The 26,484-nt window shown below is 38.2% G+C and overlaps 5 protein-coding genes across 16 annotated transcripts in view; 2 read left to right on the top strand and 3 right to left on the bottom strand.

Annotated features, from left to right (window-relative positions):
• The window catches only part of LOC116841913 (TGF-beta receptor type-1), a 36,101-nt gene extending 31,941 nt beyond the window's left edge, over positions 1-4,160 (bottom strand). For all 4 annotated transcript variants that reach the window (XM_032810398.1, XM_032810397.1, XM_032810400.1 and 1 more), the window contains exon 1: positions 2,869-4,160. In XM_032810398.1, the coding sequence (XP_032666289.1) occupies positions 2,869-2,956 (88 nt within the window). In that variant the 5' untranslated portion in view covers positions 2,957-4,160. The remainder of the gene's footprint in view (positions 1-2,868) is intronic.
• Positions 4,161-5,014: 854 nt separating this feature from the next.
• Positions 5,015-11,380, bottom strand: LOC116841914 (UDP-glucose 6-dehydrogenase). Of its 2 annotated transcripts, XM_032810405.1 has the most exons (7): positions 10,785-10,959; positions 10,619-10,712; positions 9,460-9,933; positions 8,541-8,738; positions 7,871-8,317; positions 7,039-7,194; positions 5,015-6,677 (listed from the first exon to the last, which is right to left on the bottom strand). In XM_032810405.1, exons 1-7 carry the CDS (start codon positions 10,799-10,801, stop codon positions 6,501-6,503), a joined length of 1,563 nt encoding a protein of 520 aa, XP_032666296.1. In that variant the 5' UTR covers positions 10,802-10,959; the 3' UTR covers positions 5,015-6,500. The 2 variants fall into 2 exon arrangements, with proteins under 2 accessions (XP_032666296.1, XP_032666297.1); XM_032810406.1 differs by lacking the exons at positions 10,619-10,712; positions 10,785-10,959 and adding an exon at positions 11,095-11,380.
• A 4,861-nt stretch (positions 11,381-16,241) lies between these two features.
• Positions 16,242-20,827, top strand: LOC116841850 (etoposide-induced protein 2.4 homolog). 7 transcript variants are annotated; one of them, XM_032810275.1, is made up of 8 exons: positions 16,242-16,615; positions 17,181-17,249; positions 17,534-17,709; positions 17,791-18,046; positions 18,178-18,557; positions 18,776-18,850; positions 18,920-19,037; positions 20,546-20,827. In XM_032810275.1, exons 1-7 carry the CDS (start codon positions 16,601-16,603, stop codon positions 19,005-19,007), a joined length of 1,059 nt encoding a protein of 352 aa, XP_032666166.1. In that variant the 5' UTR covers positions 16,242-16,600; the 3' UTR covers positions 19,008-19,037; positions 20,546-20,827. The 7 variants fall into 7 exon arrangements, with proteins under 7 accessions (XP_032666166.1, XP_032666165.1, XP_032666164.1 ...); XM_032810274.1 differs by lacking the exon at positions 20,546-20,827 and adding an exon at positions 19,138-20,478; XM_032810273.1 differs by lacking the exon at positions 20,546-20,827 and having other exon boundaries at positions 18,920-20,151.
• On the bottom strand, positions 19,037-21,966 carry LOC116841852 (transforming growth factor beta regulator 1). The gene is made up of 5 exons (XM_032810280.1): positions 21,642-21,966; positions 21,346-21,571; positions 20,864-21,140; positions 20,568-20,787; positions 19,037-20,448 (listed from the first exon to the last, which is right to left on the bottom strand). The coding sequence occupies exons 1-5, from the start codon at positions 21,759-21,761 to the stop codon at positions 20,278-20,280; spliced, it is 1,014 nt and encodes a 337-aa protein (XP_032666171.1). The 5' UTR covers positions 21,762-21,966; the 3' UTR covers positions 19,037-20,277.
• A 124-nt stretch (positions 21,967-22,090) lies between these two features.
• On the top strand, positions 22,091-26,296 carry LOC116841849 (cytoplasmic dynein 1 light intermediate chain 1). 2 transcript variants are annotated; one of them, XM_032810272.1, is made up of 10 exons: positions 22,091-22,257; positions 22,448-22,521; positions 22,978-23,094; positions 23,169-23,399; positions 23,833-24,043; positions 24,153-24,341; positions 24,419-24,533; positions 24,650-24,766; positions 25,510-25,675; positions 25,760-26,296. In XM_032810272.1, the coding sequence occupies exons 1-10, from the start codon at positions 22,169-22,171 to the stop codon at positions 25,873-25,875; spliced, it is 1,425 nt and encodes a 474-aa protein (XP_032666163.1). In that variant the 5' UTR covers positions 22,091-22,168; the 3' UTR covers positions 25,876-26,296. The 2 variants fall into 2 exon arrangements, with proteins under 2 accessions (XP_032666163.1, XP_032666162.1); XM_032810271.1 differs by having other exon boundaries at positions 22,169-22,257; positions 24,650-24,790.
• The last annotated feature ends 188 nt before the right edge of the window (positions 26,297-26,484 follow it).

Consider the following 26,484-nt stretch of genomic DNA (forward strand, 5'->3'; position numbering starts at 1 on the left):
CCCCCCCCCCTTCCCTCCCCCTGTCGTTATCTTTATCTCTCAAATTTTACCGACAGTTGGCGATAATGAAACACAAAACCTTAATTTGTCAATACGATTCAGAGATCGCTCAACACGATCGATGCTGCACTCCGATTATCGTCATCGCGTCAAACAAAGGAAAATGTCATGTTTACCCGTGCTTTTCCGTTGTCTCGTCGATAGTCACTCCTTTGACAACGTTAATACGTCTTCTACGAGCGACGTTACTTGATATGCGTTTACGTGCACGACGACGTCTCGCGCGTCTACGTATGTATGGAATCTCGTTAACATCGTCGCGGCGATAGCACGGAGCTCTTTTCGCCGACCTACCTATGAGCGTTTTATCGGGCGAACTTGCAAACACTAATGGCCCGTAAGAATCCGCAGAATAACAATGTACTGGTCGCTACGAGACGAAGAGGAGCAAGAGGAGGAGGAGAAGGAGATGGAGGAGAAAGAAGAAGAAGAAGACTAAGAAGAAGAAGAAGAAGCAGCAGCAGCAACAGCAGAAGAAGAAGAAGAAGAAGCGGTCGTTCACGGCGTTTCGTCTATCGGACGCAAGAACGTCGGGGCGTGTGCTGCTTTTTCAATGAGGACTGGAGAGCCTGATTTGCATGCACGACAATTACCAAGCATCGAATTCATCAGAGCGGAGCCGTCGGTTTCGACGCAAGAAGCGTGCATATAACGAAGATATATTAGAGAGAACGAATAAAGGACACTCTGCCTGGGAGGGCGCGCGAGCGTGTACGCGAGAAAGGAGGAAAGAAAGGAGGATCTTATTCGTAATTTAAATTTGTCCCGAGTATATGCGTATTGAAATGGTCGCGCGTGAAAATCAAACGACTACCGGAAGATTCTTGGCGAGAGAGAAAGAGAGAGGGCAGAGGGTGCGCCTTCGCGCCGAAAGCACAACCCCCATGTTCCCAAAAGCTATTTTAGGTGCGAGAATTGCTTCGGCTGCGCGTATCCGAAGGTCTACGAACTCGCGAGGCGAGTCTAAGAATTCAGCGCGAATGTAAAAATCGGAAGAGCTATACCAGCGATCGCTCACCCACAACAGGGAGAGTAACAGTTATCTGGACAATAAATAGCATAGATCCGACTGGTTACTCGCTTACTATCTCCCGCGCCGGAGTGAAACACGAGGCGGTTGTTTAACGGAGCCAAACGTCGAGCAAGCGTGGAGATTACGCGGGGATAACCATCGCGCGCGCTTCGAAGCTATCGTCTATTTTTGAATTGCATAGATATCTGATTGCGAACGAACGCACAGAAATCTCTAATCCTCGGGCGAACAAGAGAGAAAGAGGGAAGAACGAGCAAGCGAAAGAATGAAGAAAAAAAAAAAAAAATAGTAAAATACCTGCAATATGAAGCTTCATCCGCGCTACGAGCAGCTTTATCCTGATTGATCTGCCGTGGAAAAGGGAACAACGAGAAAATCTCCATTCCGCGGGCAAAAAATGTTACATCGCCGAACGTATAAATTTTACTTTCATTTCGCGTTTTTGCGCGAATCGCGTGACCACGAGATGTCCCGATTTTAGCCGGTGGAGCATCGATACGATCGCGCATTGCATGAGCGCGGAGGTTAATCCGAGGTGCGCATTTTTCCAGACATTTTTAACGAAGTAAAAGCAGTCGTCGCGGAAGGGTTGAAACAGCTGTAACCGGTAGACCGGAGGGTGAAAGCGCGCCCTGATGCTACACGGCTCTTGAAAACGGAGTCGCGCGGAGAGTCGCCTCGTAGGTAGCGGTTGCACCGGCTCACCCTTCCGCATACTTTTCGGACCTCGTGTAGCAACGAGATTAAACGGCCCTTCTGTACACGACGGCGCGTTACTTACGCAACGTTATGTGCGCGCCGTCGAAGGGGAGAAAGAGCGGGAACGGGTGGGACAGAGAGAAAGGAGTAGAGAGAGAGAGAGAGAGAGAGAGAGAGGAGGAACGCAGACTGGAAGCGAAGGGGCAGAGGAAGAGACAGGGACGTGAGTTACACGGAGAACGAGCTAGACGGAGCTCGATGAAAACACACAGAAAGAGAACGGGAAAGAAAGAAAGAGAGAGATTTCGCGCACACACGCGCGCACGCGAAAACGCACACAGTGGCGGAGGGATCGTTCGCAAAATACAACGCGCGGAGCAAACAGAAACGCGTTCGAACGAAGAAGCTCGCTAAAATTAACGCGTTTCTTTTTTCCTCGATAGTTTCTTCATTACATCAAGCTTCGAGCTTTCGCGTACACTTTTCTAAGCCTGGAGTGTAGCTTTCGGCAAAAATAGCTATTTCAGAGAATTGTTCGAGTGCACGCACACGTTCAATGCAGCCCCTTTCTTTCGCGTACAGTGAAAGTCAAAGGTCCGGGAGATCATACGTTAAAGATTAACAAATTCACGAGATACCATTGTAGACACTTCAGCTTTCTCAATACAATTTTATATTGTCATGCGAAGTCGACTCTGAGATTTAAATTTCAACTAAAGATCGTCCAGTCGGTGCTACGCACACGAATGGATTTTTTTTTAAATAAAACGTATCTTGTCAGATTTGGCTGATAAACTTTAACTTCGAAGCTTTTCGCAAAACTGAACGACCCGACTGACATTTCCCACGATAGACGCGAAGCAACCGTTGCAAATTCCATATAATTGCAATCGCATTACTGCAATTTCCACATTTTGCATTTACATCGAAACTTCATGAACGTAACTTTGCTCATGTTACTCCATCGCGTTCGAAATTGCGGAAATACTAATGATACCGGCGCAATGTATCATCATCATCAACCTCATCATCGTCATCATCAGCGAGACACATCTAATAACAGAGAAATACCGTACCATCCACTGGGCACGAGGCATGAAAGAAACAGAAGAGCGCCAGGGCGAGCAGGCTCGCCATGCCGCCGCCGTCGCGGACGCCCCTCATCTTCCCTGAGCTTCCGCGAGAGCCGGTGGTCCGCCGTGGTCACGTCGTGGAGTCGTTGCCGTGCGGGGCCCGCCGGCCTTGGCCACCGCCGCCGCCGTGGCTCAACGTCGACCGCGGCAGGGCCGCGAGAGAGTCGCGCGGGCGGCGGCGACCGCTGCCGCCGAGCGCGGTATCATCATCCGGGGAGCGCGGCGGGGGTGGCGGCGATGATGATGATGGTGGTGGTGCGAGTCACCCCGCCGACCAGACGACACTTGTCACCGTGCTCGCCGTGCTGCTGTTGCTGCTGCAGCTGCCGATGCCGCGGACGCGCGGCTCTCACTCGCATAAGAGCGCTCGCGTGAGAGCACTCGTCACTTCCGAGAGAGCGAGAGCACGGTTTCCCACCGCGGCGCGTCGCGTCGCGTCGCGTCGCACCGCACCGCACGCACGCACGCACGTAACGCACGCATGCACGAACGCACGTAATGCACGCAATGCACGCAAAGCAGGGCCGCCGCCGTCTATCTCTCGTCGGTGCGTCGTTGTTTTCCTGCGGCACGAGCGCAGCGCAACGCGCGCCGTCCGCGCTCACATCGCCTGGAGCGCACGTCGCTCCAGGTAAGCACGCCGCGCGCTCGCCGTTCGACCGATCGAACACACACACACACACTCACACACACACACACTCTCGTGAGGTTGTCGCCCTGAGTAGCGGGGTGGAGAGCCCCGCCGGTGAAGCCGGTGGACGCGGGGTGCTTCTTCCGACGATTCTTCAGATTCCGCACCTCGTCGCCGTCGCGCGACGTCGTCTCCGTCGCGGAAGGCGCGCCGCCATTTTCCTACCGACCGCTACAGGCCCGGCCGATTGCCGTCCGTTTTGCGCGAGGATCAGCGAACACGCTCGAGGAACGGCTCACGACACAGTGGGAACACACCGCTGGGCCACGAGGGGATACCACTGGTAACCGTGCGTCAGCAGACTCCACCTTGCGAGCACGGCGCCTCGTCGCGCAACATCGTCTTCGACGTCCTCGTACTCCTCGTCCTCGTCGGCGACGTCGTCGTCGTCGTCGTCGTCGTTGTCGTTGTCGTCAGTACTCCGCAACCTCGGCGCAACCTCGACGCGGTTGTCACGCGGATCGCACCTTGGAGCAACTTTTCACGCTGATCGTCGGCCAGCGACTCGTGTTGCTGCTACTGCTGCCGCTACTGCCGTTGCTTCTTCAGGCCGATAGCGCTTCGGAGCACATCGCTGTACTTCTTCAGGATCGTACCTAAGTGTGCGAGCACCACAGCTTTTGACAAATTCTATCTTGCGAACGCGTCGACAGTTGAGAAGATACGAAAGTTAAAGCAAGTAGCGAGTTTTAATTAGTGTAATCAGAAATATTAGAAAAAGAAACAAAAAACAAAGAGATGCCTTTCTTTTGATTTAAAATTACTCCCCAACTGTATCTTTAAGGATTTTATCGTGCTCTGAAACGAAGGACGTTATTGGCTATATAAAATTTTGAATCTGAAGATTCTTGGGGATATTCATTTTTTAATATATTTTTATAGAATATCAAAAGAAAATCATTGCGATCGTTGCCCTTTTTCATTCTATATCTTTCTACATATGTGTATGCGTCGTATTTATCGTAGAGATCGACGAAAAACTGATACACTACTGCCAAGCAATTTGCGCATGCACCGTTTGTATTTTCATTTCATTAGCGTCGAAGTGAGTACTTTTGATCTCATTACCATCAAAGTTCACGTATTCACAAAATACGAAGATTTAGCTGGTCAACTTTGCATCGAGACTGAATACAAAAGTTGTTGCGAATTATGTGCAAAATAAGAGCGTTAGATACTTTTAGTTTTCGAATGTTTCTCACATTGTATGTTCGGGGGATATGAAATATTAAACTACAAATGTATGTGCAGATTTGATTTGCCTCTTTTCTTTTTTTTTTTTGTTAACAAGGATTCGGTTGGGTATCATTTCTCCTGTTTGTACTCGTGACAGTTTCTTCAATAAATGTTACGATATATATGTATATATGATGAGACATTAATCTCACCGCATACATGTTTTTTTATAAATATTTATTTATAAACTTTGATAGTGTATATTTACGAACTATACGCGTCATATTCAATAGTTAAATTTAATTTACTTATATATGTGTATGAGTAAAACGCAACTTTGTAAAAATAATAACCGTGCTGATTCCTGATGCAATATATTTATCAGCTACAAAAGAAATTTTAATAATTTTAGATAATACTATCATAAAGTGTCATCGTATTACAATAACGCCTGTTATAGTCAAAGTATAAGTAACATTAAGATACTATTGCCCAACTTTTGATCGCAACAAACGCCGCCTACAACCGGCGTAATATAATACTGCAGATAATTCTAGATTTTATTCAAAATACTTTTGACGAAAGAGACAGATGACGAACACATAAAACGCCTTAGATAAGTTATTCCATAATTACGAACGAAAAATACATATATATACATACATGTATATGTATGTGTGTATAAATTTACCGAATAAAATTGAAGACTAGATAGAAACAGAAAGATTCATAAAGAAAAGCTTTGCAATAAACAATTAATATAAATATGATAATATATATAATTATGAACGAAAATCTAACGTCTTATAAAGATAATAAAATAAATGCCCTCTTATTATTACATGTGTATTATATGTATGTAAATTTTTCATGATGATGCGTGGAACATTTTCATGATAACACGTTGTCACACAATGCTAAATATCAAAATGCCATTCAAATTATTAAAACGAGTATAACTGAGAAAGTAAATAAAAGTGGCGGCATCTGTGACATTTTAGAATTATATGTACCTTAAAACGAAACGAAAGGAACGTTATTTTTGTGACGTGAAAAGTAGAACGTATTTTCTTGTTTGTCTGTTTGCCCCTTCAAGCAGGTTTAGAATAGCTACATAATGCGTCATTTAAAATAACAACACAGGCGGATCCAGTCGCTCGCTTTTTTGAAGATAGCATGAAGATAATATGAGGCACTTGAAAGATAATAGCAAATTTGTAGTGAATAAAGACGAAAAGTAAAACTGTGATATCCTTTGTTTATTAATGTCTTATAAATCTTATCTTCTTTATTTGTATTTTCTATTTTCAAAAAAGCTTATAGGGGCTATTCTGCAATTACCGTGCCTTTTCCTGCTTCCAGATCCAGTCTGTGCATCAATTGTAGGAAATTGTACAAACTTACATGTAGCATAAAGTAACGTTGCATGTAATCTCGAATTGTTTATATTACGATGCGCAGTCTGTAGCGGTATATTTGTTATGAGACAAACATACTCGTTAAAACAGTACGACTTGATTTTTTTCACTCACTCCCTTTTACTCACACAATCACACATTTTCTCTCTCTTATTTAAAAAATGCATCAGTTTGTATAAATTAATTCGGCAAATTCTCTCTTTGCAGCAACTCGCAGATATCGTTAACTATGTCATCAGTACTACTTTTATCGAATTGGAAATATTGCGTGTAAATTGGTCCGTTTCCTCCTAAATTTGCGTCTGGCTACCCCACGCTCTCGAAATCGCGGATCTGGTGAGTCTCTTGCCGATGGTTTGCACGACGAAACCGATCCTCTGCAGCAGATCGTGGTCCAGAATCTTTCTACCGTCGAAAATATACGCTGGCTTCATCATTCCGGCATAAATCTGCGTGTAATTCAGCTCCTGGAAACATTAATCGAGACACACATTAAAACAATAGAATGCCATTAAAGTGAACTTTTTGAAAATTTCAATCCGGCAATCCGAGAGATCTGCGGTGAAAAAGTAATTAGCAAAATTTTAATTTTATTAGGTATATTTGTAGCTACCGAGCAAATTATTCTAAGTTATTACATAGAGCCATACACAATAAAACTATTCTCAGTTATTAAGCAAAAGTGCAAGAAGTCTATCAAAAAGAAGATTGACTGCTCAGATAAGTGGTCACGCGGATTAGCCGCGCGCAGATTAACATTCCTGCGTAATCCTGACTAATCGTAAGCTCAATTTCACAAACGTCCATTTGTCAGAAGACAGTACTCACGATAAATTCGTCCCATTCAGTGCACAACACGATCGCGTGCGTGTTCTTCGTTGCACTGTAAGCGTCCTTGTAAATACTGATTCTGCTTTTTACGTGCTCAGGATTGCTCGTCACACTCGGATGAGTCAAATCTTCGATAATCTGTGTCTCCTCGACCTACGGATTAGAAAGGCGTACAAGAAATATAATGCGCTCATTGGCAAGTGCTCATTATTGAGTCAACGTGGCGTGTAAAAAGCTCGCCTCACTTTACACCCGTCGGAAGAGCTTGAAACCGGTCGACCTCTCGAGCAGTCAATTAACTTTCAGTAGCATTAAATGATTGAATCTTTAATATTTCCCGCAAAAATCGCGTTGCTCGACTCAAGGACGGTGGCGTAAGAAATACATACGGTTTCCTTGAACTGAACGTGATTGTCCTTTAAACGTGTAATTTTGCTTGAGATGCTTGTACGATTTATTTGCTGTATGTATAGGGTGTCTACAAGTCGCGCATATTCTTTTGATTGTAAATTCTGCGATGAGTTTCGAATCAATTTTATTTAAGTGAAAATTTAGACACTATAATTTAGTTATGGTATTATTCACAGTATTCAATATAGAATTTGAGAAGATATTAGACAAAAGGACATTAATTTCTCTCGTATTTATGAAATTTAATTTAAAGTCAAAATGTTTAACAAAATTCAAATTACGGTTCACGATGAATTTCGATAAGATTTTTAACGCAAAGAACAATCGCCGACGAAAATTCGCCGTGGAATCCATTATTAAAGAACATGCGGAATATCTGGGACATCTTGTACATATGAAGGAGGAGAAAAAGTCTGACCTTGGGGTCGTAAATGTGAAGTACGGCGCCTTCGTCCAGCAGTGTCTTGGCGACGTGAATCGCTGGCGATTCACGCGTGTCCCCCGTATTTTTCTTAAAAGCGAAGCCCAACATCGCAATCCTTTTGTCCGTCACAGTGTTAAAGAGGGACTCTATGACCTTCGCGGAAAATCGTGACTTCTGATATTCGTTCATGTCGATCACCTGCTGCCAGTATGCCGCCACTTCGGGCAGATTCAGGCATTCGCAGATATACACCAGATTCAGAATGTCTTTTTGGAAGCAGGAACCGCCGAAACCGATCGACGCGTGAAGGAATTTGGAACCGATTCGCGAATCAAGTCCGACCGCTCGTGCAACCTCGGACACGTCGGCACCTGTGGCTTCGCATACTGCCGACAAAGAGTTTATGCTGGATATTCGTTGCGCCAAGAAAGCATTGGCTGCCTAAAATCAAAGAGAAATAGCCGACAATGAATATTCATTATTTCTAGGGATTAATTAGTTTCAAAGAGACTAGTTTCAGAGAAAAAGAAAGAGAGAGAGACATATTAGAGATATATTCATATTCTTATATTAATATATGTTAATTTACTTGTAAATTCTCAGTCTATTCGCTGCATGATTGGAATATATACAATCATTGAATATGAAACGAATAACTGCTCACCAGCTTTGACAATTCCGAGCTCCACGTGTTGGTAGTTAGGATATTTTCTCTTGGAATCCAATGCTCGTAAATCTTGCAGAGTTCCTCGATGGCCGCCTGACCTTTCGGTGAGTCCTCTCCGCCGATCAGTACCCGATCCGCGTTCACTAAGTCTTCTATAGCGGTACCTTCGGCGAGAAATTCAGGATTCGAGAGGATCTAAAAAATAATCGAGTAGCTAGATTAACGAAAACAATTCGAAAACAATGTACGAGTTGGAGAAATGTGCGAGAGACAAATCGACGCGCAACGCGTCGTACCAAGGTTGACACCTGAGCGTAAAACAGGTCATGAACAGTTACACGGAGGAATTAAGCGAGCGTATTACCTTGGACGGTCGGCATCAATTCAAGCGGGTACGAAATCACAAGCGATCGTTGCCGACGATTCGACAATTGATTAATAGCGAGCACGGCAAAGGCGCAGAGTAGTAAAACTTTGCGTGCACACCACGTGCAAGATATCGAGTGCTCCACTTTCGGAGATGCGGTACTTCACCTGCTTTGTATAATTATCAAGTTGCAGAAAGTACTCAACAAGTGTCACATACAAATACAGCAAATTACAATACTGAAAAAGTCACATGTACGAATAGTTTGACGCAATTAATACTATTTAAACGAATGTCGTAGTATTTCATTTACAGATAAACTTTGCCTGACGGAAAATACTTGCATATCGCAATTGGTAAACGGACAGGGTGTTTCACATTCACAGTCGTAGTGCAATTAACGATAACGACGATGATGACGTGCATGCGAAATATATACCTGACGGAATTCACATGTATCGTTTTTAACGACGAGAACGAGCAAACAGGCACAAACGATCGATTTTTGTTTGAATTGCGTGATTGCGATATCGCAGTCGGCGATTTTACCTGATAGGAGACACCTGGTTTGTGATTAGCGCGCAGGATATTCATGATACTCTCAGCTGCTCTTACAGGCACGGTGCTTTTCTCCACGACGATCTTGTCGCCGGTTGCGATTTCCGCGATCATCCTGGCGGCACTCTCTACGTACTTGAGATCTGCGGCCCTACCCTTGCCATTGCCGAAGGTTTTGGTCGGCGTGTTCACCGAGATGAATATCAAATCGGCCTCTTTGATCGCCGTCTCGATGTCAGTGGAGAAGAATAGATTCTTGCCTCTGCACTTCTGCACTACCTCATCCAAACCTGGCTCGTAAATCGGCAGCTTCTGCGAGTTCCATTGCGCTATTCTCTCCTTGCTCTTGTCCACCACCGTCACCTGAATCTCCGGGCACTTGAGCGCGATGACGCTGCACGTAGGTCCACCCACGTAACCGGCTCCAATGCCGCAAATCTTACGGATACTCGTCATCTCGATCGACTGTAACATTGACCGTCGCATTGGTGAGAGTTCATTTCACACACAGTTGAGCAATTATCTGCAAGAGTATATTTCGAAACTAAACTAAAATGACGTGCATCATACTCCCACGAAAGAAGAATTAGTTATGCAAAAGCGCGAGTAACGAGTCAACACCACTTAACAACGGCTCTTATCGCTTTTGACATATTGTGTAATATAGTGCGTTTTATGAACGATATCACTTATGTGCTATTCTTCAGGAGAGATCGATATCACTTATGTGCTATTCTTCAGGAGAGATCGATGTGTTTCATTAATTTAGGTTAACATAAAACGGGCAGAGATTAAGGATAAACAAAGAAAAGTGTTCTTCAGTGTCGAGTTCAATGTCTTGTTACTTTTACGAGCTTTTTCTTGTCATGCATTAGTACATTTCTTTTAATGGATAGATTATCTTGGAACAAAATGTAAACCAAATACCCGATAAAACATTTAGCTCAAACTTTGTGGTTCTGATAAACAGATTTTACAGATAATAGCAGATACATAGAAAAGGTTACATTGCCACTACGATGTGTATTTATTTGAGAGCTAGCCATGTCAAACAATGTCCGTAAAACGACTTTGCTTTTGACATGTCGTTATATAAAAAAAAAAAGAAAAATAAAAACATGCATAAACCTCGAATAAATTTCTACTAAACTGTCATATAGAAACAGAACAATGTCTCCAGAGGAAATATTGACCCGTCTGCGCTTCCATGGGTAGATACTCGCGTCCATCTGTCTTTTGAATCACTTTAATAACAGGAAACGTAGAATATTCTCGTTATCAATAACTCGCGGATGGGTTGATAAAAATATATCTACCGGCTTTTTGACAGCATACGTCACTGATGCGCTCCGAAATCACTCTGTCTACCCACGTTCGTTTCGTTATCCGGTGATTTAGTGATTTTTCTCACGCAGAATATTACTTTCAATTTACTGAATCTGTCAAAATTATTGCGCTCTTAATTATACCCAGGATAGATGTAATTATATGCCATCAGCGCCGAGAGAGATGAAACGTACAATGAAATGCTCGCTCGTAGGGTGTTTTCGAAGTACACACCGCTTCGACCGAGATGATACAAAGGATAATATTCGTACAGGTAGAACGGGTTTCTCGTTTCTTTACCTGTTGTTGTTTTCAATCTACTGAAAAGGCAGAAGATTCTCAAAGGCGGTCAGCAGCGATGCGACGTGAAGACGAACGCTGCAAGACAATGAGTTGCTGTCGATCGAACCAAGAACGATACGGAGAAACAGGCGGGCTTTCCACGATGAAGAAACGAAGCACTCTGTCCATAACAAGAGACCACAGTGTATTGTGATGTCGAGTCGTCTCGCAAATTCTTCCTTTCGTGTTAATTTCGAACGTTACGCGTTCCTCATTTCGCGAGACTGTGCGAAATGGGAAAGCCGAGGCCGCAACGTCCCGACTCCATGTTGCCACGTCGGGGATCTTCTACAGCGCGTGCGTAAATAATTGGCAACGCTGCGTAGCGTATTTTTGAAGTCATTCATGATGATCATTCATTGGGGCGCGCGCTCAATAGCGAGGAAAAGGGCGCGCTGTGAGACCTTAGGGCTGAAGTTGAGCGCGACATGTATAAAGAAGTTCGTTGTATCTTCAGTGCATCATTTTTCTTTTTTTTTCAGTATTTAGTGACGTAAAAGTTTGGCTTTATTTAATCTGACATTTTGGCGTCTTTAGTAAGAAGATTTTGGCACGTATTATTTTCCGTGACGATTTTCGGAGCCTAGAGACAGGTTTGCGAATATATGCGTAATACTAAGACAAACAGTGATTATTAACACAACATTACTATTAGCATTAAACATAATTCTACCTACATTCTTAATATCACAGATCTCTACAGGATATCTTAAAGACGTTCTGAGAATGTCTCCAGGACATCCCCTGGAGATCTTGTGCTGTCTGAGATCAACTTTAATATTTTTTTCTCTTTTTTTTCTTTTTAAATTTGCAATCCCATTTCAAATCAGAATTTATTAAATAACCACAACTTATTACATATAATCGTGTCATACCAACACTACATTTAATCGCAAATTAATTGTTCTGTTTCTTATGGTGTTAATAATTTTTACAATGAATTATTTTCAATAATATCAATTATTTGCAATAGTAACATAAGTCCTTTTGCAATCTTTTTCCACTGCACGAAAGAAAAGTTACCACTTCATCTTCACGAAAATTTTGAAGATTATATCAAATAAAGGTTCTTGTTAAAGTTGTAACATAATGAGGAGATAGGTAGTTTTATTTTTAACTTGATAAATGAGAATACAGTTGCCTTTATATTATTTTATTGTTGTTTTGCCTTTATATTATATTATAATTGTTATACTTGCTAGCTACGAATGTGGATAGATAATTTATAGCTACATTTAATGTATGTAACTGTGTTTTGAAGATCACGATAATTTTTGGTACAGGTGTAGATGCAGATGTAGACACAGACGCAGACACAGACTTGATGACTATCAGCGCTCTCTGCTTTTTCTTTGTTCTGAGAGGTACAATGAGATATTGATGAGGTATAATATTGGTATTTTCTATATGATATACCAATAGATTCAGGCTAAAATATAAATGATGTTTGAAATAAAAGCATAAAATTCGTATAATACATAATTGTTAATTATAATTATGTGCCAAAAATATTTTGTGCCAAAAATATTTTGTGAAACAAAATGTGATAAAATTTTATTATATTAAAATTTCAGTGCATTACAATATATGTTACAATATATGTAGTCTTACGTGAAAACTGTGTATATTGTGTATGTCATTATACTATATCTAGAAATGTGTCTCAGAAAAAAATGATTAGAAATATCTCTGTGGAGTGTCTAATTAGAGAATCAGTTGCGACTTGATAGCTGATGTATTCTAGGAGATAGAAGACTAGTAAGAAAAACTTTTGCTAAGAAAACTTGTATAAAATTAGTTTATAAACATATTAATACAAAAATCAATGTATTTTGGATCAGACATATATATATATTTTTTTTTTAATAAAGAAATAAAGAAACTTGGACTAATGAACTCTTAAATAAAAAAAGATTTACAGTAATTCACATATTTTAAAAAGTATACAGTAAGTTGTCTGTATTATATTAAGTTGTATCATATATGTATATAATACAATAATTATAATATACAAGAGAAGTTACATTTTAAAATTAACAAGCTATTATTTGTTACTGATTATTTATTAAAAAATCTTACTGTTACCATTGCTAATCATAAAAAATTACTCACTATCGTTATTGTTATTTAAAAAGCAATGCATTGCTACAAAAACTATTGAGTTGCTATTGTTTTCATTATGTTTTAAGGATGCTTTACTTGACAGTTTGATATTATAGATCTCATGTATACATTTCTACATGTATTCACAAACTAATCATAAAAATCTTAATTATATTTGTTATTATTATCCAGAAAATATAATTCTGTTACTATTACCATTATATTTAAAAAGATTATTGTTATTACTAAACAGTTGCAGACATAAAATAATATGTAACCTTAATAATATTGCGTAATGGTCACTCATTACCAATTGAGAAGATTATTATCATTACTAATTTTAAAAAATTATCTAATATTATTACTATTATTCAAGAAGTAATAATTTATTACAAGAAGTACTGAGTTAGTGCTGTTTACATCAAGTTTTGAAGATCTTTTTCTTGACAGTTTGATATCGTAGGTCTTATGTACACATTTCTACATGTATTCACAAACTAACTACAAAAATCTTAATTGTATTTGCAACTGTCAACCAGAAAATGTAAGTATACCATTATTACAGTTATATTTAAGAAGATTATTGTCCTTACTAAACAGTTGCAGACATAAAGTGACATGTAACCTTAATAACATTGCGTAATAGTCACTCATTACCAATTGAGAAGATTATTATCATTACTAATTTTGAAAAATTATCCAATATTATTACTATTATTCAAGAAGTAATAATTTATTATAAGAAATACTGAGTTAGTGCTGTTTACATCAAGTTTTGATGATCCTTTACTTGACAGTTTGATATCGTAGGTCTTATGTACACATTTCTACATGTATTCATAAACTAACTACAGAAATTTTAATTGTATTTGCTATTGTTGGCCAGAAAATGTAAGTCTACTACTATTACAGTTATATTTGAAAAGATTATTGTCCTTACTAAACAGTTGCAGACATAAAGTGACATGTAACCTTAATAACATTGCGTAATAGTCACTCATTACCAATTGAGAAGATTATTATCATTACTAATTTTGAAAAATTATCCAATATTATTACTATTATTCAAGAAGTAATAATTTATTACAAGAAGTACTGAGTTAGTGCTGTTTACATCAAGTTTTGAAGATCCTTTTCTTGACAGTTTGATATCGTAGGTCTCATGTATACATTTCTACATGTATTCACAAACTAACTACAGAAATCTTAATTGTATTTGTAATTGTCAACCAGAAAATGTAAGTCTACTACTATTACAGTTATATTTAAAAAGATTATTATCCTTATTAAACAATTGCAGATACAAAGTGACTTGTAATCTTAATAGTATTATGTAATGCTTATTTCTCAATCCTGATGTATTAGGTAATCTGTTTAATGCTAATACAATAATACATAAAAATATGAATCTTTTTTACAGATAGAACATCCTGTACAATATATATTTGCTATTTCTAGAAAGAGCAAGGATTTAAAGAAAGTGCTTGTGCAGATACACGATGAAGATTAGTGAAAACTGAACATATTACTGTTTGGAATATTATTAAATGTATTACACAGTATAAAAAAATATAAATAAGTTTGTAAAATTAGATAATATATACACATTATACAATAAGATGAAAACTAATAAAATATGTTTTACTGTTTTAAGATGCCAAGTGGATAAAGTTCTTGTATACATACACATGATATAGTGAAATTATCACAAAAGATTAAGAAATTCTTACTAAATTATATTTTTCTCTAAATAATCTCTTTTCTCTCATGAAAAATATCGGAAAAATGTTTCCAACATTATTTCATGGAATTACTAGCTAAATCTATCAGCTGTGTTGTTCTAGTAGATATAAAAATAGAATACAGAATATTTTTAGCTCAATTGAACTGAGATATATTACGTGTGCTATATCGGGAAGCATATTAAGGTGCACCTATCACGTTAAATTATGGTGACCTTTCAACAGCACGTAATGCAGGAAGTCGTTAAAGTCTATTATCCCTGATCGAGCGGATGTAAATAGTAATTTGATATATAATGCTTAACTAAATGGGTGATACTTTCTGGTTTGAGAACGCAAACATTGGCCATTGACTTAATATTAAATGAGAAAATAGAAAAATAACCAAAATAGAAATCGAGATATTGTTATCTCGAATATTAATTTTAATATCATATTAACGATTAGTGTATACAAATATTTTTTAACTTTACATAAACAAAAATACCTTTCTTTTATATACTTTTATTTCAACTTCAGCTATATTCGTTCAATAAATATTAACTGCAATAATAAGCTAATAAATTCTGATGGAGATAATTCGCAGGTAATCATCGTTTCACGGATGATGGTTTATGATGATTCCTTGATAGAATTATTTATTAGCATGATAAGAATTACTTGAGTAAATTGCACACACATATGAATCATTATATCAATATTTATACGTATTGAAGTTGTCATATTTTCCATTCTAATCTTCGGAATGCAATATAAAGTTTGGTATAGTGACTGAAAGAATTTGTTTAACGATAAGAAGAGAATATATATTTTAAAATCAAAGATGCATCTTGGATTGATTTTAAAAATTTCGACAACAGCTTTGTCTATTGAAACGTTTCATGTTTACACATAACGCATCAGTGCTTTCGTATTCACGAAAAGATTTGACGACGATAGAAAATAATGCTGTTCCAATATTTAATTTTAGCTTTTGTTGCCAAGATTTATTCAATATCTCTGTAAATAAACATAATTGTACTTCAGGTTTTTTGATACGAACGGGCATCTTCCTCTTTACTATCTTTTTGTAAGAAAAGAATGAAAACAAGTACATTATTTTACAAATCCAGCAATTTGAAAGACATGTCACGTGACTCGCGAGTCAGCACGGATTTCGCGGAACTCATGAAAGATGTCAGCACCAAGCAGTCGAGAAGTCGCAGTGAGTGTGGCTTCAGCGACCTCTCACTGCGACTGTAACCCGTCAGCTGATGCTCCGGCGCGTTGTTTTTAGCTGACTGGGGGCCCCGGATATCGGTGTATGTACCGCGTGGGAGTGGAGGGGGATGGAGTTGCGAACAACGGGACTCGTCGTCGGTCGTCGGGTAACGCGACGAAATTGGCGTCGTTCATTGCACGCACGGCCCTTGAACGCGACTTGAACCTCGTGCCATCGATTCGTGAGACTCGGTGAACACGTGCTCTCAGCGAGTTCCATTTGTTTTCTTGCGGCCCGTAACGCCCGCAGCACGTCGTTCCTCGTACTGCACGAAATGACCGTCCGGCGTAACTCCGCATGTTTTCGCAGTTTAGATTAATCCATATCTTGCCTGAGCATCGTCGTCGACAAATATATAATGAATAACGTGACAGTGAGTAGACTTTGATCCCGCGTCGTGTCTAGTCTGTAATGGCACAGGCGTGATTCACTGCTTTGCTGAGTGACCCCGCTATTAGTGTATATATATAACAGCAATACATTTAGATATTGTACTCTAGACATTTTTGCACATATTCTTTATATATTGTATAAATAATCTATGTTAAAAATTGGATATATAAATACTTAATATATATTTAGTAATATGCTTAACACGTAACTAGCAATGCCAGAACAGGTTATATCAAAAGTTATGGTATAATTCTGCTCTTTTATTGTAGGAATAATTTTTTTAACTTTCCACACGTTTTTTTTAAGTGCCCAATTTGGCTTCCGGGTTGGCGCCATGTCTTTTGTAGATTTCCAATATTTCAAGAGCATCCTAGTTCATTTCTTTAGGAAGAGGAATATTTGAAACAGTTTGAGGTTTTATGTTTCACGAAATATTAGAAACAAATCTATAAAGGAAGAAACGCAATAACAACCCAAAAGTCAAATAAATCATTATCTATATTGAAAGCCTCAAATATCAAATTTTGGTGTTGCCTTTTTCTTAGCACAAATTTACTCAGAAAGAAGAATCGATTTTTGTACTAATGTTCATTAAGAAGGTTTTACTTTTTTTAGTGAGTATATATCTTTAAAGTCTTGTGTAATTCTTTTTAAATATTTCTTTTATTTTTGTATCAGTAAAAAAGTTTAATATATTTTACCTTTTTGGATGATGAACCGATCTATGATTGCCAGAACATTAATAAAGAGTCATAGACAATAAATACTTGATTGCCAAATATGTTTCTGTTGAATACAACAAAGTAAAATTTAACTCAGAACTTGAACTTTTTGACTGATCCAATATACTTGTATGAATATATTTATAGCTTGTGTAATACATATTTTGTATCCGCAGAGTATAATACATGCGATATATCGGGGGTTTGTGGACAGTTTAAAGGGTGCTATTGTCCTCTTTTATATGGATAAGCAAATTAATGAGAAATTGGTCAAGAAGTCTCCTATCATAACAGATCTTCGAAAGAGAGATTTAGTTACACACAGTCCCTCCAAGCATAGCAGTCAACAACGGTATTTTTATTATTACATCCTAACAAAGAACAGATATAAATGTTTTATGATTACAGAATAAATTAATCTGTATAATTCCAGAGAGTCTAAAGTGCTGAAAAGGACTATTGAATGCTGCGCGTTCAATGGTGGTGTATTTTGGGCTAGCATACTGATATTCGATTATGGACTCCTGCCGTTTCTTCAGTACTTATTTATTCTTATATTCGGCCATTCTTCTAGCACTGCGCTCACTGTATGGTCATGGATTCAGCCATTTTTATCTTTTATATTTGGTACTGTATGGGTACTACCATTGTTCTTGCTCAGCAGGATAGTTAACAGCTTATGGTTTCAGGTATGATTTTTCACAGAGTATACAAAATTTCTTCCATTATTTACATAATTAGATACCATTAGATATAATGCACATCTGTGTGTAACATAGAATATACATTAGTACAATTATATATGATATACTCCATGTAGGATATAGCAGACAGCGCTTATAGATACAGACAAGGGAGACCAATGCTTTTGTCAAGCGTGAGCAAACTGATAGCTGATACGCTTTTCAGCATATTAGTTCAAGCTTTGTTCTTGGGACAAGGAATGTTGGTATCCAAGGTTCCTCTACCTTTGCTAGGCGAACTTCTTGCTCTTGTCCATATGTGCCTTTTATACGCTCTCTATGCCTTCGAATACAAGTGGTTCAATATGGGCTGGGAGTTGCATAGGCGATTGACTTTTATTGAAGGCAATTGGCCATATTTTGTAGGCTTTGGTCTGCCATTAGCAGTACTTACCCAACTGCCCAACTCGTACTTTACAAGGTATGACACGAATTGCTCGATTACGCACTTTACAAGGTATGGTAGTTTTCCCGATTTTTTTTTTCGATACTCGAACAATATCTATTTTTCTCATTCAATTTTTTATTTTTTTTAAATATATCTTGAACATATCTTAAGGATTTTAAAATAAATAGACTTTATTCACATTAAAATAATAATTTTTTATTACGAGGAAGATTCACATTGCGCATTAATAGTAAAATATTATTATGAAAAACATGTTTTTTTTTCAGTGGCTGTGTTTTTTCCATATTGTTTCCCCTGTTTATTGTAAGTGGGAACGAAGCAGAACCCGTAATTGGAGTGTGGTACGTTTTTAAATTTAACACGTATTTATTTGTTCTATTATTTATTCATTAACATGATAATGGTTTCAGTGATTACCCATTGAAATTATTTTCGCCGGTAATTGCAATAGCAAACACACTTTTCAACAGAACCATTGGACGAGCGCACAGACGGTGACAACTTTAATGCAATAAAAAGACAAATAATGTATGTAGTAATCTTCATTTTTCACAATACATTTGAAATAATTGCTACATAAGAGATAGCATTGGGAAAATTTTTGGATATATATTACTTGCTATTGCAGGAGATGGTATTCTTTTATCGTTTAGGCAAAGTCATCAGGGGATGACGTGCGAAAAATATGTTTATCTTTTAACATTAAACAAGATTAAAATAATAATGCAAATTTTATACTTTTTATCGACATTTAAATCGCGAAGAAAATACGCGGTCATATCTTAATTGGTATGTAAAGGGACTTTCAATCGGTACAAATATTTATTTACTACTATAACCTAAGGTATGTACAAAAAGCATGATAAATCTTGCATCGTTTTAAAATGCACAATTCATTTATAGCGTATTTTAAAATGATGAAGAGCATTTATGATGGTTGATGTATAACTGCACGTACGACTTGCTCGATCGTGACACACAAACTTGAAATTATTGAACAACTTTTATCAGAATTGGCGTGTTTTAAGCTTTTTACGCTGTAGCTAGTCATTTTTCAATATCGAATTTGTGATCTCCAATCGGCGCTGTGTTATAAACATGTATTATAAACATATATTATTATAAAAATAATACGCTCTACACGACAAGTAAGATATCCAGTCCAGTTACGATATAATATCGATAGAAAGTAGCGCTGAAATATTATTCCTGATATTAAGACAATTCTATATTATAGTATGGTGCTCTGTGCACACGACTATTTTATATTCTTATTTATTATTACGGATGTTATATTAAGACCAAACAAAGTAATTTAATTTGAAGGGACATTATGCATAGACGCCGATAGACATTTTAGTCAATCGAGTCTGTTGATACCGATTATTAAATATGCATCGTGCCATACATATCATTCATATATCACTCATAGGATGATACGTCCGAAAAATGAGTTCATGGAAAATTAAGATAAACGGAAAGTGTCGTGAATATAACGATAAAATACTGCTAATAGTATATAATAAGAACATTTCAATTTGTATAATACTGCTAGAGCAACTAATATTTACTACTTTTGTCATGAAATCAATCATTTTATACACTATGGCTTAAATAAATATTATATAAATATTGAAAAATATTTTGATTGCATCAACGATTTAAACATAAAAAAAAACAGTAATAATTGATGGACGTTTTGATTCAAGAGATTAATTTTATCTACTCTTAACAATAAAACAAAGTTCATTCGTATTGGCATTCATAATCACGAGAGAAGATCTTGCAGCGTTAGCAGATCGTGATCCGAAGGTTCCTCTTTCACTCTATAAGAATTCAATGTGTAATGTCTATGTAGTGCTGCGAAACCCAACCCTGGATCAGTTTCCACTTCTGTTATTGGACTTGCAGCTTGATCAATCATTTGATTTTTGCTTACCTGTAAAATACAATTATATGATAATGATAATTTTTAAAATAGAACCACGATTCTTCCTTTCAAGTTATCGCGATTTAAAATGACCAGTGCATTTCAGCTGGAATATATTGCACACATACTTCGAAACGCTGCTGTTTGTATATGGCCAATTTACGCGTTCCTGAAGAACTTTGTATCAAATTCTGTATAGTGGGATGAGAAATCCCAAAGAAATCTGCACCCTTTGGCATTATCGAACGAAGTGTCGGAGAAATCGCTGCCAACAATTTGGAGTGACACTCGTCAGGGCTAGATCCCACTAGTGGTTGAGCCAGGTCGTTATCGGATACTATCTCGAATCTGTAAAAACAATAAAATAGTTTCTTATGTCTTCTCCAAATTATTATCGTTCCCACTTGTCATTACAGTTCATTACCTAGGTTTTGAATTACCATCCAATATTTTGCAAGTATATAAACTCTTGGTTCGTGGATCTCTCAAATTAGCGTATACTCTAGTACTGCAGTAGCCCACTGGAAAGATAAGGTCCTCTGTGTGATACGCAATTCGATCTGACACAACTTCACCAAGAGAATATATTGTGAGGTCTCCCAAAGCTATTGGAAATATTGGCCTCCCATGCATATCCAATGGAATCAACTGTACCACTCTTCTGGCAGTTTTGTTATATCTTTTTGTCTTACTCTTTGTCTCTGCAAGAGAGAGGAGAGATTAATTATAAGAGAATTCTTGTAAAAGAGATGTTTCAGCAAATACACAGATTTTGTTATCAGTTATAAACATTCTTTATCACATAAATTGCAAGTTTCTTAAATGTATATTGATATTAATAATAGAGATTTATTTATACAGTATGCTAGCATTTTATAGCCAGTTGATAATGTTAGAAAGACCTACCTGAACCATCTGTGGAAGTTCTCTTTTTTACTGTCTTCTTGGGTGTAGCACATTCTGGATTGAGTGACGGTGAATTGACATTTGACTGTGAGCGTGCTATCATAGAACTGGACTCTATCTCTCCCTGTTGTTGACATAACTTACGCAAAAGAAACAGTCTCTCTTCTTTGACGAGCATCAGGTTTTCTTGCATGTGTGCTACCTGATCGCAAAGTGCTGCATTTTCCTACATTAGAAGCTAAATTATGTCTGGTGTTGTGAATAAAGGTTGGAATATGTGTTTCCAAACAACTTACAAATACTGTGTTCTTCACGATTCTCTTGAGCTTCTGATACTTGTTCTTGTACTTCAAATTTTGTTGCAATTCAGCATTTTTGTGATAATCATTGTAATAATTGTCATACGCTTGAGCCATGTTATATCTGTAAAATTAATCTTTTTTTTTTTTCTTAAAGATTGGCACCTAAGCACCGTGCTGTCGACCTTCCTCTAGGGTATTTGTGGTCATTTAGCACATGTAAAATTAATCAACAATGCACAGGTTAAAAATTATTCGATTTTACAACATTTCCATTACTAAAATCTCGATATTCTTCTCGATGTTTGGCATCTCCATCTTTCTTATTGGAGAACAGAGATTAAAGTTATCGCAAGTCGACCTTTCGATTATCGTGATGTGGGATCGATAATCGAATAGGTGGTGAACAACGACGGCTCGAAGTCGGAGTGGGAGAAAATCGATTCCTCGGCACCACATCCGCACTCCCCGCTCGCTCTCGCGCGCACGCAATCGATATCCTTATTCCTGTCAAATGGATAATCATGGCAGCGACGGCGATTGATACGATGTTGCAGAGCAATAGCTTTCAGGCGAAAAAGAAAGAGGACGTCGACAATAAGGACAATTTGTGGTACGTGCGCGGATCATGCGATGTTGATTGTGTATCAGAGTGCCTCATGAGTTGGCCGTTCGTTTCTGATCGTTTCTGCTTCGTTGTGCGAGTGATGCCGTCCTCCTTCACATGGGCATCCTCCGTGAGAAAAATTTCGCGTCCGACCGCTTTAACCGTCTCTCACTCGATGTTATCGTATGTTTCGCAGGTCGTCTATTCTGGCGGAAGTGCAGAACAGCGGCAACAACAAACTACCGTCGAACAAAAACGTCCTTGTTTTAGGTAATGACTCAATGATGTTTTTCCTAGAGCTCATAGTCTATGTCGATGTACCTTGCATATTAAGCACACGCTGCTGTTTGATGCATGTGTCATCGACAGCGTCAAAAAGCGTCACGTCGCCATATCTGTACTACTTAATTATTTGATATAAATCTATTCTCTTATTATTGTTTTTTCATATATCGTGACTTTCTGCTATGGTATACTGTTAGGTTATATCAGTAAAATATGTACTTTTTACTGTATATAGACACATTGATGTTTGTACTTCTTATGAATTATTAATGCTAAATACAATATGATTAAGATACTACTATTATGATATCGTAGTAACAAGATACTGTTATTACGATAGTACACGACAAGATGTTATTGTAACATAAGATATTACCATCATTATATTACTATATTGTAATAATTGTATATATGAATGCACATAATAATATGGTCTTTTAGGTGACAATGAGAGTGGGAAGACTACACTTATAGCTAAACTGCAAGGTGTGGAGGATCCAAAGAAAGGATCTGGATTAGAATTTGCATATATCGATGTTAGAGATGATTACAGAGACGGTGTGTACATGATTTAGGGGTTTTTGATGATCAATTGATCTCGACAGACAATACAAAATATGGTTCCATTACAGATCAGACGAGATTATCAGTATGGGTTCTGGATGGAGACCCGGGTCACGCAAATCTTTTGAGATTTGCTCTGAACAAAGAGAGGTTTCCACATACGCTTGTTATGTTAGTCGCTGCCATGACTACACCATGGGCAATTCTAGATCAGCTTCAATCATGGGCGGCACTATTAGGCGATCATATTGACAAATTACCCTTAGATAATGACACTAGGCAACGGTGCAGGCAGTTTAGTAAGTAGAATTGAATGTAGATATACATCTGTCAATAACTCTAATGAAAAAATGTGAAAACACTTAGGTCATTTCAAATTGTGATAATTTGGTGAGGAAATTATAGTGATGTATAATTCTGTATAATTGCCTAAATGTTATTAATGCAAATACTTCTTATTCTCTGCTTTGTTGCTGGACACATTGGCCCATATTCTGAATCCTCTTTTATCGATAAAAGTGCCTTAAATGTAGCTTCTCAGTCAATCAGGTGGCTCCTAAGCCTCTTTTAGAGGCATTTTTATAGATAAAAGAGGATTCAGAATATGGGCCTTTATTTTTATTCATAATCTAGTTGAATTTTTGGAATTCCAAAGGCTAAGGTTCAATCTGCATTTTTATTAATGAAAAGTCGGCGTTAGATTTTCTAAGAAACGCAACTTTATTCCCTTAGATATTAAAAAGTGGCAAGATTACACAGAACCGGGAGACGAGCTTGATCCCGGAAGTCCTCTACGACGCACTAGTCGTAATCTGGACGACGACACCGCTGAAGGCTTACCTCTGCCGGAAGGAGTACTTATAACCAATCTGGGCCTAGACATCGTCGTGGTCATAACGAAAACCGATTACATGTCTACTCTCGAGAAGGAACAGGATTACAAGTGAGTGAAGGATTCCTAGTGGTCGGGAAGTGTGATTCATCGACGATATATTAATCTTAATTTTATCGATTTTTTTCATGATCTAATTTAAATTTTCTTTCTCAAACAGAGACGAACACTTCGACTTTATGCAGCAATGGATCAGGCGGTTTTGCTTGCAATATGGCGCTGGTCTCTTCTACACATCGGCGAAGGAGGATAAGAACTGTGATTTGCTTTATAAGTATCTTACGCATAGGATTTATTCTTTACCGTTCAGGACACCAGCTCTGGTTGTTGAAAAGGATGCAGTACTTATGTAAGACTATGGTTCTTATAATCAAGAAGAAAAGATATTTTTTGTTTTTCCTTTACATTAACGCACATCTATTGCAGACCCGCTGGTTGGGACAACATGAAGAAGATTAGCATTCTGCACGAGAATTTGCAGTCCATGAAGGCGAGCGATTACTATCGCGATGTTATTGCGCAACCAGCGACCAATCGAAAAGTACGTGCTACTATATTGATTTGTACCTAAAACGATGTCAACATAATGCATATATCGGTATGTATATGTATGTAATGCAAAATAATTTATTAATGTTCGTATGTCGGATTATACAGTGTGTTGCGAGAGAAATGGAGATTCAGGCGGAGGAGGAGCAAGCTTTTCTTGCGAGGCAACAGGCCGCTCTGTCAGGCTTGAAAGACCCCACTCGTTCTCCGACCACTCGGAACCAGGCAAGCACCGGGCCAGTTATACAGGTTATACCATTCATATATAGAGCATGCTCTTCATGTTACATGTGAATAATAGAGATGCGACGCTCAAAAGACGACAGTGTTGCACAACTAATTTCTTCATTGCAGTCATGAGTTGTTAGAGTCCATTTATTTCATTGTATTTGTGAAATTCTAACCAACGGTTTTGTAATCTCGTAATATCTGTTTTTGTTTTTCGTTCGCGTTGTGCAATTTAATCATACTCGCATAGCTGTTTCACTTGATCATATAGACGACCCATTCATTATTTGATGTTAAAAGTACTTTTGTCCTTGTATTACGAGCTTGCGCTTTTATAGGAACGTCCATACTCGCTTGTTATGTACTCACGAACCCGTTTGATGGAGCGCATTAACATAGCGACATCGTGCCGTAATTTCCTATCATATCCGATTTCAAGCCACTCGTTTCATTTAAACGCGTATAGCAATTTAAGTTTTAAATAAAGAGAGACAAACGAGACGATCAAAATCACACCTACACATACGTTGTATAATTTCTAGTAATCATGCTGCGCAACGAACACATCGTCTCGTTTAACAGTCCACGTAATATACTTTCTATTCCAGCAGTCATCTTCGTGTGGTTAATGCAGTTAACATTTGAAAGCATGTTCTAATCTATGTGGTATGATCTGTCCATTACATCAGGCCATTAAACCTCCTACGATAGCGGACAGGTACTAACGATTTTGCGAACAGGTGGCGTCGCCGAACAAGAAGTTGGATCCCAAGGGCACCGGTGCGACGCCGTCTGGGGAGGGTGTTTTAGCTAATTTCTTCAATTCTCTTCTCTACAAGAAAAGCGGAGTTCCACCCGGCTCACCCGGCACGCCAGGCAGCGTAGGAGCGAGTCCCATAAAAATCGGTACGCGATACTGTTTTACGCATCTATAATCTATTTATTCCGCGATAACATCACACGACAATAATGTTTCGTACCGAATTATAGATAGCGCACCGGTGGACAAAGCCACGATGTGTAACGACGCGGTGGCGGAATTAGATCGTCTTACGCGGACCAAGAAGCTGTCTCCACCCAACTTGAACTCGTCGTCTGAATGTTAAGAGATAGAATGCGCTTTTTCTTCGCGACCCGTTACTATGATAAAGACGACGAAGTTGAGAAGCTTCGTCGCCATCGGACCAGATTTTAAGACACGAATGTGGAGCATGCTGTGAAACGGTAAGGCAGGTCGCAGGGGACTAAAATCTAGCCCTAATCAATGATAGTCTAACCCGATCAAACCGAGTAAACGAGGAAGATCCAAAATGAAGAAAAAAATGGAAGAAAAAGGAATAAAAATATATAAATATAAATATATATATATATATAGTCTGTCACCGTGCAACACACTCTGCAACAGCCTCGATTGTTGTGTTTGACTAAATATCATTAACGATGCAGAGAACAACTAGAAAGCTATTAAATTAATGTAATTAAATATTTAATATAATAATAATAAATCAAGATGCTTACGCACACCTGCCCCGGCGCCTGATCATAGTAAATTATTTAGCAATCGCCCGTGTATGTCACGGAACGAGTTTTTCTATCGCTATACCCAACATACACATATACACGTGTGTATATACATATATATATATACATATATATATATATATATATATATATATATATATATATATATATATATATATATATATACACACACA

Source organism: Odontomachus brunneus, unplaced genomic scaffold (assembly GCF_010583005.1).
Source record: "Odontomachus brunneus isolate Ranch 3 - 2012 unplaced genomic scaffold, Obru_v1 Obru_scaffold_019, whole genome shotgun sequence".
NCBI lineage: Eukaryota > Metazoa > Arthropoda > Insecta > Hymenoptera > Formicidae > Odontomachus > Odontomachus brunneus.

What these genes read in the sequence shown, in the direction of transcription:
- LOC116841852 (XM_032810280.1), bottom strand. Translation starts at nt 21,761, where the DNA reads ATGGCTCAAGCGTATGACAATTATTACAATGATTATCACAAAAATGCT. An exon ending in TCGTGAAGAACACAGTATTT is followed by an intron (nt 21,572 to 21,641) that starts GTAAGTTGTTTG and finishes CTTCTAATGTAG; the next exon opens with GAAAATGCAGCACTTTGCGA. An exon ending in ACAAACAGCAGCGTTTCGAA is followed by an intron (nt 20,449 to 20,567) that starts GTATGTGTGCAA and finishes TGTATTTTACAG; the next exon opens with GTAAGCAAAAATCAAATGAT.
- LOC116841850 (XM_032810275.1), top strand. An exon ending in TCGATTACGCACTTTACAAG is followed by an intron (nt 18,558 to 18,775) that starts GTATGGTAGTTT and finishes TTTTTTTTTCAG; the next exon opens with TGGCTGTGTTTTTTCCATAT. An exon ending in GAACCCGTAATTGGAGTGTG is followed by an intron (nt 18,851 to 18,919) that starts GTACGTTTTTAA and finishes TAATGGTTTCAG; the next exon opens with TGATTACCCATTGAAATTAT.
- LOC116841914 (XM_032810405.1), bottom strand. An exon ending in TGTTCTGTTTCTATATGACA is followed by an intron (nt 9,934 to 10,618) that starts GTTTAGTAGAAA and finishes TCAATGTTACAG; the next exon opens with TCGATCGAGATGACGAGTAT. An exon ending in CTGAATGGGACGAATTTATC is followed by an intron (nt 6,678 to 7,038) that starts GTGAGTACTGTC and finishes TAATGTTTCCAG; the next exon opens with GAGCTGAATTACACGCAGAT.
- LOC116841849 (XM_032810271.1), top strand. Translation starts at nt 22,169, where the DNA reads ATGGCAGCGACGGCGATTGATACGATGTTGCAGAGCAATAGCTTTCAG. An exon ending in TAGAGATGATTACAGAGACG is followed by an intron (nt 23,095 to 23,168) that starts GTGTGTACATGA and finishes GTTCCATTACAG; the next exon opens with ATCAGACGAGATTATCAGTA. An exon ending in GCAACGGTGCAGGCAGTTTA is followed by an intron (nt 23,400 to 23,832) that starts GTAAGTAGAATT and finishes TTATTCCCTTAG; the next exon opens with ATATTAAAAAGTGGCAAGAT.